The following is an 18,398-nucleotide window of genomic DNA, read 5'->3' as shown; positions in this document are numbered from 1 at the left end:
AGTGGATAGGGAGTTAAAGTTTAGGGGGGTACATAGCAAAAGTGACTAAAGCAACTCATCAGATTACTTGGTTACTGAAGAATACTCTGATGAGCAGAGAAAAGTAGGTTATCGTTCTTCTCTATCAAGCCTTGATAAGAACCCATCTAGAGTACTGTGCACAGATCTAGGTGCCAGGTTTTTTGGTGATGAGGAAGAAGTGGAGAGGATCCAGAGGCGAGTGACCAAGATGGTAGCAAGTCTATGGAATGAACCTTTTGAGAACAGATTGAAGATTTATAATAAATTTAGTTTAATCCTTTATCCAAGTGTGAGCAAACAAAGTTTGCGCCTGAAAGTATCTTCAGGACTGGGTTAAGGTGATACAACACCAGCACAACTCGTTGCAAAGGTGGAGCAAGATACCAACACTCCTATCTTAGTATCTCCTATAATGCAAAACACATCTCCTTGCGGATATGTCTAATGTTATGCATTAAGGGAAGGGCCACTACCCAGACCGGTTTCGACCTTTATTGAGGTCTCTCCAGTGGGAGCCAGGCCCAAGTCGAGATATCAGGCAGAAGAATTAGCAGGTCATCTCTACCTATAGGAGTTGCCAGTTGGTGTGCCAACCTTTTTTAATAAATTACTCTGGATTTAGAGAAAGATGTTGAAAGTTTATTTTTCACTTGGTTAGAGTATAATAAATTTAGTTTAATCCTTTATCCAAGTGTGAGCAAACAAAGTTTGCACCTGAAAGTATCTTCAGGACTAGGTTAAGGTGGTACAACACCAACTGGCAACTCCTATAGGTAGAGATAACCATGCTAATGCTTCTGCCTGATATCTCGACTTGGGCCTGGCTCCCACTGAAGAGACCTCAATAAAGGTGTTATGTTATGTCTAATGTTATGCATTAAGGGAAGGGCCACTACCCAGACCGGTTTCGACCTTTATTGAGGTCTCTTCAGTGGGAGCCAGGCCCAAGTCGAGATATCAGGCAGAAGAATTAGCAGGTCATCTCTACCTATAGGAGTTGCCAGTTGGTGTGCCAACCTTTTTTAATAAATTACTCTGGATTTAGAGAAAGATGTTGAAAGTTTATTTTTCACTTGGTTAGAGTATAATAAATTTAGTTTAATCCTTTATCCAAGTGTGAGCAAACAAAGTTTGCACCTGAAAGTATCTTCAGGACTAGGTTAAGGTGGTACAACACCAACTGGCAACTCCTATAGGTAGAGATAACCATGCTAATGCTTCTGCCTGATATCTCGACTTGGGCCTGGCTCCCACTGAAGAGACCTCAATAAAGGTCGAAACCGGTCTGGGTAGTGGCCCTTCCCTTAATGCATAACATTAGACATATCTGCAAGGAGATGTGTTTTGCATTATAGGAGATACTAAGATAGGAGTGTTGGTATCTTGCTCCACCTTTGCAACGAGTTGCCCTGGTGTTGTATCACCTTAACCCAGCCCTGAAGATACTTTCAGGCGCAAACTTTGTTTGCTCACACTTGGATAAAGGATTAAACTAAATTTATTATACTCTAACCAAGTGGAAAATAAACTTTCAACAGGTTGAAGATTTGTGGGTTACAGAGACTGGTAGATAGATGGAAAAGGGATGATATGATAACTAAATACTTAAGGAATTGACAGCGTTCACTGGAAATATAAATTAAATCAACTTTAATATATACTTTCCGCTATTTCGGCAACGTCACGTTGCCATCTTCATGGGAACTTAAGATAAAGAAACGTGCATGCAAGTACTACATAACAGCAAATGAGAAATGAAGCGAGGAAGCTAACGTTTTCTTAAAGTCCTGATAGTGCCCCCTGGCGGGCTATATTAGGTGTTCTTGGCCTTTGGGCTGAAGTTCTTCTGATATATGTTTCCCAAATTTGGGGCAGTCTCATGCACCCAAATTTGTTAAGGTTTGGCATATTCCTAAAGGCTGAGGCTAATTCCATGAATAGTCTTTCATATTTGAACTTGCTGTGGTGTATTACTGTGGCTTTCTTCCACCTTATTCTGTGGCGAGTATCCAGAGCATGGTCTGCAAGCCCAGAGTGGCTGTACTGGTGAAATTGGATGTAGTCCTTTCGTTCTGAGATTCTGATATTTGCTGTCCTGCCTGTTTGGCCAAAGTAGGACAATTTACAGCTGCAGGGGACCTGGTATACACTAGGTAGGTCTAGGGGAAGTGGTTGGTCTTTAGTGGAGCAGATAAGGGATGCCAATTTTCTATATGGTCAAGTCATGTTTTTTTAGGATTTTTTTTATTTTTTCTGAGGTGCCTCGGATGTAGGGAATGGTGATGGATTTAGAGTAATCTTTTTTGTGAAGGGGGGAGGTGGGTTGTGGGTAACCGAGTTTAGTATTTTTTGGATTTTTTTTTGGGGGGGGGGTAGTCATTGGCTGAGGAAGTGTTAAGGATTTAAGGAGGTTAAGGAAATGTTAAACTGAGAAAACCAAGTTTATAGAAAACCCACCAGTACAGGCAGATACATTCACCAACAGTCCCCCCCCCCCACAACAATATGGAGTTATTAAGACACTATTCATCAGGGCAAAACTAATCTGTTCAAATGACCAAACCCTAACTACTGAACTAAATCGCATCCTTAACACTTTCTCAGCCAATGACTAACTTCCCCCCCCAAAAAAAAAAATTCCAAAAAAACACTAAAACCAGTTATCCACAACCTACCTCCCCCCCTTCACAAAAAAGATTACTTTAAATTCGTCACCATTCCCTACATCTGAGGCACCTTGGAAAAAATAAACAAAATCCTAAAAAAACGTGACTTGACCTCATGACTAGACCATATAGAAAATTGGCATCCCTTATCCGCTCCACTAAAGACCAACCACTTCCCCTAGACCTACCTGGTGTATACCAGGTCCCTTGCAGTTGTAAATTGTCCTAATTTGGCCAAACAGGCAGGACAGCAAATATCAGAATCTCAGAACGCAATGACTACATCTGATTTCACCAGTACAGCCACTCTGGGCTTGCAGACCATGCATAAAAAATACCTAGAATTAAAAAAAAATGTCATTTCTGCATTGTTTTCAAATCCTTTGTTCTTCTAAAGACTAGCTCTTTTCCTCTCTCTCTCAATTGTAGGTGTACACAAGGATCCTTTTTTTTTCTTTCTTCAAGTTAACCTACTTTTTATATAAATCAGCCAAGAGTATTTGCAAGAACAATCCTGTCAAGCAGACCATGCCTTAGACACCAGTCACAGAATCAAATGGAAAAAAAAAATAATAAAACACAGTTGCCCAAAATATGTGAAACTTTTTTTAGACATTCCTTGTTAAAATCTAGGATTCCTACCAATGTGCTTTTCCTAGCTCAGACTCTGTACTAAGTTCCACTTAAGTTTGGGTTGCTTATATGTTGTTAAATTTTTTTGTAATTTTTATTTATTTATTATTATTATTTTTTTTTATGTTGAGCCCATATATGAGAGGTTGATTAATCATCCTGTAGTATGTTAGCACCTTGTATGGGTAGTGGGTTGGGAAAGGAGAAACTTGTTTTTATTTGATTTAAAAGCCTGTATATTGTATTCCTTGAGAAGCACATCAGGGGAAAGACTGTTCCACAATACAGCAGTAGCAGGGATGAAGGAGGAGGAAAAGAAACTTGTTCTGTGGGTTGCAAGGTTTAGTGAAGGGATGTTGAGTGGCAGCTGCACATACTCCAATGGACTTAGTACTTGAGTGGGAGAATTATTAATGCTATTTCAGATGAACATTTGCCATGGAAATAGTTATAGAATACATATATTGCAGAAACTGATTGCTTGTGCAAAAGTGGGAGGAGTGACTTGGGAAGAAATGGGTTCTTAATGAATCTAATTGCCTTCCTCTGTATTGTGCCAAGCATTTTGAGAGAGCTCTTAGGGCCCTCCCATTCTAAATGTGAGTGGAGTATTCAATAGCTGAGCAGATTTGTGATTAGTATAAGGTTAACAGTTGTTCAGAGGTGAAGTAATGTCTTGAGGAAAGAGAAATCCTAGTTTTTTAGAAGCTGAGGATGCAATGGTTGTGATGTGTTTATGTCAAGAGAGGCTTGATTCAGGGTGATTCCAAGAAGAGAAATCTCATCTTGTCTGGAAATTTGAGAGTTTTTCAAAAATATTACTGGGAGAAAATAGTTATTTTTTGTGAGAAATAAGACAGAACTGCGTTTTAAAAGCATTGAAATTGACAAGCTTATCTGAACATCATTGGAGGATGGCTTGGAGATCAGAATTGAGGGCAGTACTGGTTGATGAGGTAGGTTGAGGTGAGTTGTGTAGAGTAAGATTTTTCAAATGAAAGGATGGAGTGCAATGTGCTGTCATCTGAAGAACTGTGTATTGGGTTACAGGTCAACTGAAACAGATCATTGATATTTAGAAGGAAGAGGGCTGGTGAGAGAACAGAACCTTGGAGAAGTAGGGGACCATCCATAGAAACTGAGTAAGAGTGTAGTTAGTAAGGGTGTTTGAACTAGGTTTTTTGCTTGGAGAGTAGTGAACGAGTGAATAGGTTCCCAGAGTCTGTTGTGGGTGCCATGAATGTGAATGAGTTCCAAGCAAAGTGTGATAAATACTGCACAAATGTTGTATAGTTCTTGACATGATGTTTAGAGCCTCCTTTGATGAGTCCAGGGACTCCTTGGAGTTGCCTGTAATAATAATAATAAATATTGCTTCCCTCAGACATACTTTTGACACCTGCTTTATTTTCACATCCTCTGCTACCATTAATAATACTCTTCCTTCTCTCTTGATCTTATTATCCTGTTGGAAAATTCTATATCCTACCATTTCAAATCCTGACTAGAATATCATCCTCAGTCAACGAAATTTTACTTTTGCCAATTAAAGAACATGATAGCCTACATGCTACATTTATTACAAATCTGGTAAGAAAAATAACTGCTAGACCAGTGGCCATATATAGAGGCTATTGACCTCACATCGATTGCCTCAGCATCCCATAATGCAAAGCACACATAATTTCTGACTTGTATATTGCTGTACATTATGAGAAGAGTCACTACTCAGACTAGTTTCAACCTTTATTGAAATCTCATCAGTGAAAGCTAGACCCAGAAAGATAATATACTTTGTTACCAAGCAAATGACAATTTTATGACTATATCTAATCCAGGGTATTTCAGCAATATGGTGATATGCCATTTTCTTACTTGTGTGGAAAATATGCGACTTTATATTGATTTTACCTTACTGTCTTCCTGGGAGACCTCAGTAAAAGCCTAAACCAGTCTGGTAAGTGGCCCAGACTGTTATAATATTATAATATTATAAAATGATAACATTATAATATTATAAAATGATAACATTATAATATTATAGAATATTATAATTTCTTGTCAAGCATAATATACTGTTCTCTATGTTGAAAGTGCATCATAAAAATACCTAGAATTAAAAAAAAATGTCATTTCTGCATTGTTTTCAAATCCTTTGTTCTTCTAAAGACTAGCTCTTTTCCTCTCTCTCTCAATTGTAGGTGTACACAAGGATCCTTTTTTTTTCTTTCTTCAAGTTAACCTACTTTTTATATAAATCAGCCAAGAGTATTTGCAAGAACAATCCTGTCAAGCAGACCATGCCTTAGACACCAGTCACAGAATCAAATGGAAAAAAAAAATAATAAAACACAGTTGCCCAAAATATGTGAAACTTTTTTTAGACATTCCTTGTTAAAATCTAGGATTCCTACCAATGTGCTTTTCCTAGCTCAGACTCTGTACTAAGTTCCACTTAAGTTTGGGTTGCTTATATGTTGTTAAATTTTTTTGTAATTTTTATTTATTTATTATAATTATTTTTTTTTATGTTGAGCCCATATATGAGAGGTTGATTAATCATCCTGTAGTATGTTAGCACCTTGTATGGGTAGTGGGTTGGGAAAGGAGAAACTTGTTTTTATTTGATTTAAAAGCCTGTATATTGTATTCCTTGAGAAACACATCAGGGGAAAGACTGTTCCACAATACAGCAGTAGCAGGGATGAAGGAGGAGGAAAAGAAACTTGTTCTGTGGGTTGCAAGGTTTAGTGAAGGGATGTTGAGTGGCAGCTGCACATACTCCAATGGACTTAGTACTTGAGTGGGAGAATTATTAATGCTATTTCAGATGAACATTTGCCATGGAAATAGTTATAGAATACATATATTGCAGAAACTGATTGCTTGTGCAAAAGTGGGAGGAGTGACTTGGGAAGAAATGGGTTCTTAATGAATCTAATTGCCTTCCTCTGTATTGTGCCAAGCATTTTGAGAGAGCTCTTAGGGCCCTCCCATTCTAAATGTGAGTGGAGTATTCAATAGCTGAGCAGATTTGTGATTAGTATAAGGTTAACAGTTGTTCAGAGGTGAAGTAATGTCTTGAGGAAAGAGAAATCCTAGTTTTTTAGAAGCTGAGGATGCAATGGTTGTGATGTGTTTATGTCAAGAGAGGCTTGATTCAGGGTGATTCCAAGAAGAGAAATCTCATCTTGTCTGGAAATTTGAGAGTTTTTCAAAAATATTACTGGGAGAAAATAGTTATTTTTTGTGAGAAATAAGACAGAACTGCGTTTTAAAAGCATTGAAATTGACAAGCTTATCTGAACATCATTGGAGGATGGCTTGGAGATCAGAATTGAGGGCAGTACTGGTTGATGAGGTAGGTTGAGGTGAGTTGTGTAGAGTAAGATTTTTCAAATGAAAGGATGGAGTGCAATGTGCTGTCATCTGAAGAACTGTGTATTGGGTTACAGGTCAACTGAAACAGATCATTGATATTTAGAAGGAAGAGGGCTGGTGAGAGAACAGAACCTTGTTGAACCCTAACTTTAGTTGAATGGTGAGAGAATAAGGAACCATCCACCATCACACTGTGCTTCCAAACAGAAAGCTGACACTCCAACTGCAGAAGTCCTGCAACAGACTAAATGATCAGAGTTTGCTTGGTAAACCTTTATGCCAGACCCAATCAAAAGCTCTGGAAATATCAAGTGCAACCACTCGAGAATCACCATACTTCTCCATGTCATTTGTCCAGAGATGGGTGATATATGTCAGTAGATCTGTTGATCAGCAGCAACGGAATCCATACACGTGATTATATATTAGCTGGGTGCCTTCAAGTTAGTGTAGGAGTTGGGAATTGATGGTTCCCTCCATTACTTTAGATAGGACTGAGGTAAGTGAGATAGGGTAGAAGTTTGATGACAGATATCTTTATATTGTTTTCATTCCATTAGACATTTAATGGAATAAAATGTTTCTTTCCATTAAATGTATAGCAGATAAGCCTAAATGGAGACTATTTGTGAAATGGCATCTTTGAAATTGTGACACTTTAACTCTTACTAAACGTTTAATATGGCATAAGAAAGTTTTGGCCTCTAGAACAGTTATTAGTTAACCTAAGCCCTTTCTCACTTATAATAATAATAAACTAATAGTTGTAAATTTTGCTTATGTTTCATGCATTTAGTGGGTTTGTCACGATAATTTCTATATATATTAAGCCTGTAAATGTATGCTTTCTGTGACTAATTTGCATTATTTTTCAAGGGAAAGAGCCGGGAAGAAAGAACTGCCATTTTCATTCTATTAATCTTTCTTGAAAAATACCTGCCTTTCAAATAGAGGAAGTTTCTAGTCTATTATAGTGTTATTATTTTTAACATCCGACCTCCATGGAGTCAGACTTGTCTTGGGAGGTACACACTGTCACATACACACAAAGCTCATCCAACCATATCTTAAACTAATGTGTTTTCATTCAAATGAAATTCACACTCAGACAATGCATTCCACTCAACAACCTCTCACCATCCAAAGAACCTGTTCTAAACTTCTCTGCTCATACCCTGCTTATTTAGCTTCCAGAAGGGATGGCCTCTCATTTTTACCTACATCTCTCCATCTATGAAAAATTTCTTCATGCTAACCTGATAATAACACCTGACTAGCTTATATGTCTCAATCATATCTCTTCCCCCCCCCCCCCCATTCATGAGGTTCTGCAATTTACATTCCAAAAACCACTGCCACCTTTTTGATTCTTCTCTAGACCCTTTCTAACATATCCTCATCACCATGAAAATGCTGTGACTAAATCTGTGCATGAGGCTTGATCAAGACATTATACAATGGCATCATAACCTCTTTATTTCTACATGCCAGGGTCCTCCACATCGTTCCCATTATCTGATGTGATGTCTTCACAACTTCTGCAGTGTGGACTTTGAATTTCAGGACCTTGTCCCCCATTACTCCTAGATCTCTTATCTCCTCAACTTCCGTTAAAGTTTCCCCATGTATGCTTTGCATCCCATCATTGCTTACAAATCTCAAAACCTTACACTTTGCAACATTAAACTGACATTTCCACTGACCTGCCCATTAATGCAATCTATTCAAGTCCTCTTGTAAGGCCATAACTGTTTGACTCTGCATTGCTCTCTCCCATTTTGCATAATCTGCAAACAGCTGCATATCTCACAGAAAACATCTAAACCCATCCCAGTATCATTTATATACAAATTGAATAGTTAAGGCCCCGATACAGCCCCTGTAGCACACCACTAGTGACCTTTCTCTTTCAGGATATTGCACTTTGGGATACAACTTTCTGATACCTGTCTGACAGCCAGTTACTGATTCAACTCAGAAGTCTTATCCAATCCCATCTGTTTCAATTTATTTAACAGCTTGTCATGTGGCAGTCTATCAAAATCTTTTGTGAAATCTAAGTGTCACTGTATATGCATCTCTCTTGTCAAGATATTTTTCACCTTGTTATCATACATAAGTAAGTTACTAAAACATGATCTCTTTTTAACAAACCCATGCTGACAACCACAGAAAATACTGCTGTTATTAACCCATTTCTATCCTAGTTCTCAACAATCTCTCTGGTACTTTAATCACAACTCTGGATATAAAGATTGGCTTATAATTTGTAGCCACAACCTTTTCACCACCTTTATGCAGGGGAACAAGTGCTGTTGCAGGATTCTTATTAAACAGGCATACCACTGCTACTGCCAATTCCATGGACCAATTCATGGAACATATTGCAAAAGGTAGTGAAGATAATCTAGTTTCCTCATGGGCTCACTTTAGTGAGTAAGGGCATGGCAAACCCAAGGTACCTGATGCTGGACCATACCTTACTTCATGTAATATATATCTGTTATATTATCTGTAGACTGGTCTCTCCCCTTCTTTCTTCTCTTCTTGCTCCTTACCCCAATGCTATTAGAATATTCGAGGACTAGGGGTGACTCTTTCCTATCTTGCTATGTCATTTTGCCTTATGCAGCCACTGAAGGGGGCAAGCTAACCCCAATAGGTGCTGGTCCCAAGCCTGGATAAATGGCAAGGGTTGATGTCAGGAACATCCGGTCGTAAAACTTCACTGCCAGCTCTAGCTATGATCAAATGAGTTGAAAAGAAAGTGATACAAGGGTTAGGACATACCCCCTTAAGTGACGCGCAGCCACATCGCCCTACAGCTGCAAGAAGTGGACGAGGGCTACCTCATCAAGGGTTGGTGTGGTTAAAGAAGCAAGCCCAGCAAGTGGAGAGAATGTGGCGAGTGGGAACATTGAATGTTGGAAGCATGACTGGAAGAGGAAGAGAGGTGGCAGACATGATGAGGAAGTTGGACATTTTATGCATGCAGGAGACAAGGTGGAAGGGGAGAAAAGGCAAAGGAACTAGGAGATGGGTATAAATTGTTCTACTCTGGAGCGAATAAAGAGGGAAGAAATGGTGTCGGAATTGTGGTGTGTGGCAGAATGAAGGGCAAAGTACTAGAAGTGGGTAGGAGGAATGACAGGATCATGTGAATGAATGAAACTGGGTCTTGGAGAAGAGCAACTGGTTGTCTTATGTATATGTGTATATGCCCCACAAGTTGGCTGTACAGCAGAAGAGAAAGATGAATTCTGGAACTCATTTCTCATCAACATCTCGTTTTCTTCCAGGGAACTTGAAGAAAATTAGATGGGGATTGTCAGAGGAGACTTGAACGGACACATAGGGAGACAGAATAAGGACCATGAAAGGGTGCATGGCGGCCATGGAGTGGGAAGGATGAACCAGGAAGGAGAGAGGATTTTGAACTTCACAGTAGGTTTGATCTGGCAATTGTAAACTTCTTTTTCTGTAAGAGGGAAGAGCATTTGATAACATTTAGAAGTGGCAACACCAGTTCACACATTGACTACATTTTGACTAGAAGAAAACATGTTAAGGCAGTAACAAATTGTAAGATAATCCCAACAGAACAAGTGCCGCAGCAATACTGGCTGCTGTGTACAGAGTTTAAAATAAAGTTGAAGATAAGAACCTTTGGAAGCCATGGGAGGAAGACAGTTAAGTGGTTTTGCTTAAGATAAGAGAGTGTGAGGAACCGTTTTAGGGAGAAAGTATTAGAGAGGATTTCGGATGGACTGGAAAGTGTACAAGATTGGTGGAGACATAATTCAAAAGCAATTCTAAGCTGTGCATCAGGTGCTTGGTGAAACATCCAGAAGGAAGGTTGGTGGTGGAATAATAATGTACAAGAAGCAGTGACAGCTAAAAGGAAGGCAAAGCAGAAGTGGGACAAGTCAAGAGTGGAAGAGGACAGAGAGAAGCAAGCCAAGAGAGTTGTTGCACAGGCAAAGGCCATGGCATATCAAGACCTTTATGATCAATTAGAAACAAAGGAAGGACAGAGAAAGATTTATCGATTGGCAAAATGTAGAAATAAGGCATCAAAGGACATCATTCATGTGAGGTAGATCAAAGACTCTGGAGGAAGGGTATTAAGGAGGGATGTGGATATAAGAAACAGATGAAGAATATACTTTGAAGGGCTTTTTAATGAAGAAAATGCAAGGACTCACAGAGAGGATGGGGAGACTTATGAGGGGATGGTGCAGAACATTAGTAGAGTGGAAGTGAAGGAAGCCATAAAGAGGATGAAGAATGGAAAATTGTTGGGCCCTGACAGGATCCCAGTGGAGGCATGAAAGGCACTGGAGTAAGAGGGAATTGACCTGGTGTGGACCTGTTATTAAAAGTTTGTCAACAGGAAAATATACCCAAGGAATGGAGGGAAAGTACTCTTGTCCCCAACTACAAGAGTAAAGGGGATGCACAAGACTGTAAGAATTACAGAGGAATGAAGTTGATGTCCCACACAATGAAAATCTTAGAGAGGGTTCTTGATGGAAGACTAAGGAAGGAGGTGGTGATTGCAAAAGAGCAATTTGGCTTCATGCCTGGTCGATCGACGACAGATGCTATCTTTGGGTTACAGCAGATGATGGAAAAGTTTTGAGAGAGGCAACGGGAGCTACATCTGGTATTTATTGATCTGGAGAAAGCGTATGATAGAGTGCCAAGGCAAGAAGTCTGGAGGTGTCTGAGGGAGAAGAAGGTACAGGAGAAATATGTCAGGCTGGTGCAGGAGATGTACAGAAATGTGAAGACAAGAGTTCGGACCTGCCTGAGAGAGAGACAGAAAGTTTTCCAGTGACAGTTGGCTTGAAACAAGGGGTCAGCATTAAGTCCATTCCTGTTTAATATTGTGATGGAGGTGGTGACAGAGGAGGTGAGAGAAGACTCGCCTTGGACTATGCTGTATGCAGATGACATCTTGCTCTGTGCAGAATCAAGAGAAGAACTGGCAGCTAAACTGGAAAGTTGGAGGAAAGTACAGAAGAGAGAGGTATGAGACTGAGCAGAAGTAAGACAGAGTATATGTGTTGCAAAGTGGATGGCAGCCAGGAGACAGATCTGGAGCTGGAAGGAAATGTCATCAGGAAAGTCAGTGACTTTAGATACTTAGATTCAACAATGAAAGAGGATGGTGAGGCTGAGAAGGAAGTGGGATGCAGGATGGAGGAACTGGAGAGAGATTGCTGGAGTGCTATGCGATAAGAGGGTGCCAATCAATCTAAAAGGCAACATCTACAGGACAGTAGTGAGACCAGCTATGACATATGCTATGGAAACTGTGGCCCTAAGGAAAAATGACATCAGCAGGTTGGAGGTAGCTCAGATGAGAATGCTTAGGTGCTTAGGTGGATGTGTAGAGTGACCAGAAAGGATCATCTGAGAAATGACTATGTAAGGGGAAATGGTGAAAGTTACAAATTTAGGAACAAAGATACAGGAGGCAAGGTTGACATGGTTTGGTCAGGGAGGAAGAGTATGTGGGAAGAAATGTTGTGCAGATTTATGTGCAGAGGAGAAGGAAGTGTGGACAGCCAAAGAGGAGATGGAGAGAGATGGTGGAGGAGGACTTGAGGATGAAGAACTTGGATGTGGCTACAGCCCAAGACAGGAGGTTGTGGAGGAGACTCAATACAAACAGCGACCCTACTTAAGTGGGGAAAAAGCTGCAGAAGAAGAAGTGAAGGTAACCCAGAGGATTGCTGCAATACTGAGGAGGACACTGACCTTAAGACACATGACAATATGTCATCAAATCCTGTCATCTTATTGACATCAAGCCTATTTATTTCTGTATATACCTTCTGCTAACTCACAATAATGTCATCCTCTCCTATGTCCTCTATACTTGAGTTTTTCATGATTTCGTCCTGATGAGGATGAAACGCCATTATAAAGTGTTCACTGAATACATCATCTATGTCTTCTGCAGCAGTTACCATTCTACCATTTTCAACCATTACCATCATCTTACCATAATTGTTTCTCCTACTTGCCACATATCTGAAAAAACTCTCTAGGATTTTTTTTGACCTGATTTGCTAATTTTTTCTCGTATTGTTGTTTTGCAGTTCTTACCAACTTAGTCACTTCCTGGTGATTTCATGCATAATCCCTTTATTCATCCATTTGAAACTTAATTTATTCAGCCTTTTGACTTTCGGAATACATTTGCACATCAGTGTTATTAAATATCTTCTGGTCAGTTCAGTTTCTTTGCAGCATTTATTTCCCTCCCACTTTACACCTCATTGCTGACTAAAATCCATTGCCACTATTTAGATCACTCATCTCCACTTTGTGTGAACATATATTTTGCCTGCCGTCATCAGCAGCATCCCCACTCTCATCTTGTCCTTTCTATCCTCACAGAAAACATTATATTCTTCCATTTCTATTCCTATCAAGATATCATCCTTATGTAACCATGTTTCACTTATTCCACTCGTTGACAAGTAACTCAATCAGTGAAACAATTTCATCTCTCTCTTATTTCTGATGCTCTTGGTATTTGTAAATAAACATAATAAATAAACTTATAAATAATAATAATAATAATAATAATAATATGATGATATAACCTTTTAACATTTAACTTTTGGAATATAGGGATATTCAGTTGTTTGCAGATGATGTGAAGCTGGGAAGGGTTATTAGTAATTGTGCAGATGTGGCAGCCCTGCAAGAGGAATTGAATAAACTAGACAGATGGACAAATGAATTGGAGTATCAATTTAATGCTATGGATACATCGATTGGAGTTAAGAGAAACAAGAGATCGGGGGGGGGGGATGATTGATAGAAAACTGAAATTCATGGAACATATTTGCAAAGGTAGTGAAGGTAACCCAGAGGATTGCTGCAATACTGAGAAGGACACTGACCTGCAGAGATAAAATAATTATCATTCCATTGTATAAGACCCTGATCAGACCACACTTGGACTATTGTTCTCAAATTTGGTCCCAAGGATTTGAAGGGGATAAATTAACTGTGGAAAGGGTACAGAGGCAGATAACAAAGATGGTTTCAGGACTGTACAATATTAGTTATGAGGATCGGCTGAGGGAATGTGGACTGCAGAGTTTGGTAGATAGAAGAAGGAGAGGTGATATGATTGAGACTTTTAAACTGTTGAGAGATAGTTACAGGGTTGACACTGGAGATTTCGTTCTCTTGGTGGAACAGGGGGTAAGAAGCGAGGGCAAGAGGCCATCCCTGGAAGTTATGAAACAAAGCTGTGAGGAGTGGTTTCTTTGCATGGAGGGTGGTTGAACTGTGAAATGCATTGCCTGATAGTGTTGAGAGCACAAACAGTCAATTAGTTCAAGGAGTTGTATGATAGACTTTGTGTTTCCTGGGCAGTATGTCTCACAATGAGTCTTTTGATTCTATGGAGTCAAAAGTCCCACAATGAGTCTTTTGACTCCATGGTGGCCTGAATAGTAATAATATAATAATAGATTTGTAAATAAACATTTTAGGTCTATAACTAGTCCTGCCCATGCCGCTTATAAAAGTTGTGATTTCCTCACATCATAATAATATTATTATTATGATGTGAGGAAATCACCATTTCCAGTTGTTGCCTTTATCACCACTTAACCTGTCTATCTCTTCAGACTCAACTAATCCTTTACATTCCAGGCCATTCTCATATACACATTCACTACTATATTCAACATCTACTCCTTATACTCTGTCTTCCTTTCCACCCTGACTCCTTCCATTTCCCTATCTACCTTGCATTCTCATTCTATTGTTATTATTCTCTGTACTACTATTCTCATTTACAGTCACTTCAGTCTGTCTAGTTCCTCTCTCCTGATCTTTTGCTTTACCTCTTAATTCCTCTGGTCTTACCCAGAGGAAGTAAGAGGAAGTCTCACTCATTTCTCCTTGCAGCAATAGTTTTTTTGAACTGACTCACACTAAATTCATTCAAATGCAACCCATCACTTTTGTATATTTCCATCTTTTCTTCAGATGCATCCCACACATTCACAGACTCTACTCCCTTTTCCTCACATAGCTCTGTCATCATACCATGCTCTTTGTTTATACTCATCATTATCACACTCAGGCAACACTGATCACTCTTCCAGCCACAATCTCCTGATATCCATTCTTACATGTTCATTATGTCCAAACAAGTCATTTGTTCCAATAATCACCACCACCAGCTTACTTGCTCATCAGCTTCTCTTATATAATGCATGAATTATCCTGCTTTATGTCATTAAATTAAAAGCAACCTTGTTTGCTTACCAAGTGTAAGCAAACAAGGTTGCCCCAGTCCTGAAAATACTTCAGGTGCAAACTTGTTTGCTTACACTTGGATAAAGGATTAAACCAAGTATATAATTTATTGGTATTTTAATTTATAATATAACCAAATGGAAAAACTTCCAACAACTATCTCTAAGTCAGAGTATTTTAATAATAAGGTGTGACACATTGTGGCTACTTGTATAAGAAAATATGACTTCTGCATTGCTTCAACCATGGTAACACCTCTGGGTCTGACTCCCACTGATAAAACCTCAATAAAGGTCAAAACTGGTCTGTGTATAATGCATAGTATTATACATGTCTGCAAGGATATGTGCTTTGCATTATGGAATACTAAGGCAAGTGATGTGAAGTCATTGGTTGTTATATACGAGTTGCCCCAGTCCTGATTATATTTCAGGTGCAAACTTTGTTTTGCTTACACTCGGATAAAGGATTAAACCAAGTATATAATTTCTTGGTATCTTTAATTTATAGTATAACCGAGTGGAAAATCTTCCACCTGCTTTATGTCATGATATTAAACAAATATCCTGACTCTGATTCATGGTTTAAACTGATATCCTTCATATAAATATCTTGATGATATAGAAAGATAATTTAGTATGGCATTCTTTTTTTTTTTATATAACTTATGCTTATTGGGTAGTGATTCATTCTTATAATGGAGGTTTTTTATTTTTGTTTCCTATATGATTCATATTATTAGTAAAATGTGAATTTTATTGGTTATTAGTTCTTGTATGTATATTTATCCCACAGCAACACATTCATCTTACATGATACTTATTTATTATTTTTGTTGATATAGGACTATATGAAAGTTCTTGGGAGACCTTTGGTGTTGCATGGAGAAAAAGAATTTCAGTGGACAAACTTTTATATGGATGCTATGGTAAACTGGACATGGACTGTTTGATATTATGAATATTAATGTTGCTATAATAAGAAAACTACTTGCTGTCTAATTGACTAAATGATTAACATAACCTGCTCTCTAACTAAATCAGGCTGCATGTTTCAATTGTGCCATGGACATGTACATTTGTGATTGTCTTTAGGTAGGAAATGAATTTCATTACCCAATGTAAGATCACAGCCTTGCTTAATGGAGGCCTGAAATGGCTGGGAAAAGCTGTTTTTTTTTCTTTGGAACAGTTTCTGGACCATGTAAAAATAAAATAAAATAGACATATAAATTAATAAATATTTAATATAAAAAACTGTTAACCTTCCCTTGGACAATGGAATGGGAGTTAAAAAAACGTCAGTGTCAGTTTCACTTCCTTTTAAAAAACTACCAAATTTCTCTCGTCCATATAAAAAACAGAAATAGCTTATAAAAAAATAAAAATAAATAAATTAATTAATTCCACATCCATTTTCACCAGGATTAGAGCATAAATGCAAGCTTGTATGTTGGTGTGAACAATAACATGAACAACAGCTGTCCAACATTGATCTAATTCACCAGCAGCTTCTTGTCCTTCTTTATTTCACTTATTTACTTCTGTTCTCTGGAGCAGCCATCTTTCCTCATAAGGTGTTCCTGATGCGGGTGTGTTTTCCAGATTTAATTGCTAAAGGGCAATGAGTTTAGTGTTTTGCAGTATGTGATGAGGAAAAAAAAAAGTTTTCATATGAACTATTGACAATTTATTATAATTTTAGAATAAATTTTAGTCTGAAGAAGGCACTGTAGAGGCAACACAAGATGAATGTTGGTAATGATCAATTGCATGAGAAGTACAAAGAACAGACCAGGAAGATAACTCAGTTGAGAAAGGCAGCAAAAGTAGAGTATGAGAAGAAATTGGCCAATCAATCTAAGAAAAATTGTAGTGAGTTCTTTCGATATGTAGCAAGTAGAAGAAAAAATAACTATAACTGATGATGCTAGTTGATAACACTGGCAGACTAATTCAACTATAATTCAACTATATGGTTGAATTATTCAGTGATCAGTTTATCAGTGTATGTCATCCTCATGAAGGCAACCTCAGTAGAAGCTAGAATGTAGAATGTATGACAAAGGAAGTATATGTGGAATGGAGTAAACTTGGTGTTAAGAAGACAGTAGGATGTATATATATCACCACATGTTTTGAGGGAATGCCCTACGGAATTAATGCCACCTTTGGTGAACTATTTAACATGAGTCTCTTGCAACAAGGTGAGTCCCAAAGGAATGGAAGGTGGGAAAAATTATTCCACTTTAAAAAGGGGGGTTAAGACTAAGACTACAAATTAGAGGCCAGTCTGTGTGTCTGGGGTTGTTAAGGTATGAGAGAAGTTGGTGAGGACTAGGATTCAGAAATGGGTTGATAACCACTCAGCTGGCCTGGCTGACCGAGTGGTTAATGTATCCGCTCTCCAGCCAGAAGGCTGCGAGTTCGAATCCTGCCATGGGCATGGATGTTTGTCTGTGAAAATACTAGTGGTGGCGGTGGTCAGCAGTAGATGCCATTGGTGTAGATGATGAAGGTAGTTGCGGTTAGTGGATTGATGGAGATGGAAAGTTGTAGAGTAGGTACCCTCCCTCAATGAGTCTTTGGACTCCCTGGAGGTGTTATATAATAATAATAATAATAATTGCAGTATTCTTTGATGGGTAAACATGGGTTTATTAGGGGAGGTCATGTTTCAGCAATCTGCTTATGTATTAAAAAAAGATGACAAACTCACTTGATAAAGGAGATGGATATATACATATCCTAGATGTGTATATCCATATCCATTTGAAAAATCCAAGTACAGTGTACTTAGATTTTTCAAAGGCCTTTGATAGACTTTCACATGACAACTGGTAGCTAAACTGAAACAGATGGAATTGGATAACAGACTAGTAAGTTGGATAGTTGGTTGGCTCTCAGACAGGTTGTATATGAAGGAGTGGTATCCCAAAAGGGGAAGGTCACTATTGGAGTGCCATGGGAATCTGTTTTGTTACCATTATTGTTTAACTTGTATGTTAATGACATTGGGACCAGCTTAACTCGAGATGTGCAACTATTCGCCAATGAAGCAAAGTTGAGAAGTAGAGCAGATGTGGTCTTGCAGGAGGATCTGAATAGACTATGTGTGTGAGCAATTTATTGCAGTTATCAGTTTAATGTTGCAAAGTGCAATGTTTTGAAATTTGGTCGTCAAGGTTGGGATGCAGAGTATATAAATTAATGGAGAAATTTTGAAGGAGGTGGAAAATTTGAGGGATCTCAAACTGAGGGTGGACAGAGACTTTCATGAAGTTCAGAGTTCACATTGCTAAATTTGCAAGAACATCCCAATGGATTATGGCAATAATGAGGAGGACATTGACATGCAGAAGCAAAGAGGTTATGGCTCCCCTGTATAAGGCTTTAATCA

The 18,398-nt window shown here is 38.6% G+C and overlaps 1 protein-coding gene across 1 annotated transcript in view; it reads left to right on the top strand.

Annotated features, from left to right (window-relative positions):
* Positions 1-15,951, top strand: part of LOC150106522 (voltage-dependent calcium channel subunit alpha-2/delta-1-like) — a 174,987-nt gene extending 159,036 nt beyond the window's left edge. Inside the window, exon 7 of the mRNA XM_090393425.1 lies at positions 15,844-15,951. Within this exon, the coding sequence (XP_090249551.1) occupies positions 15,844-15,951 (108 nt within the window). The remainder of the gene's footprint in view (positions 1-15,843) is intronic.
* The last annotated feature ends 2,447 nt before the right edge of the window (positions 15,952-18,398 follow it).

Source organism: Typopeltis vanoorti, chromosome 5 (genome assembly GCF_054136105.1).
Source record: "Typopeltis vanoorti isolate ZY-2024b chromosome 5, IOZ_Tvanoo_1.0, whole genome shotgun sequence".
Taxonomy (NCBI): Eukaryota; Metazoa; Arthropoda; class Arachnida; order Uropygi; family Thelyphonidae; genus Typopeltis; species Typopeltis vanoorti.
This window is presented reverse-complemented; position numbering and strand designations above follow the sequence as displayed.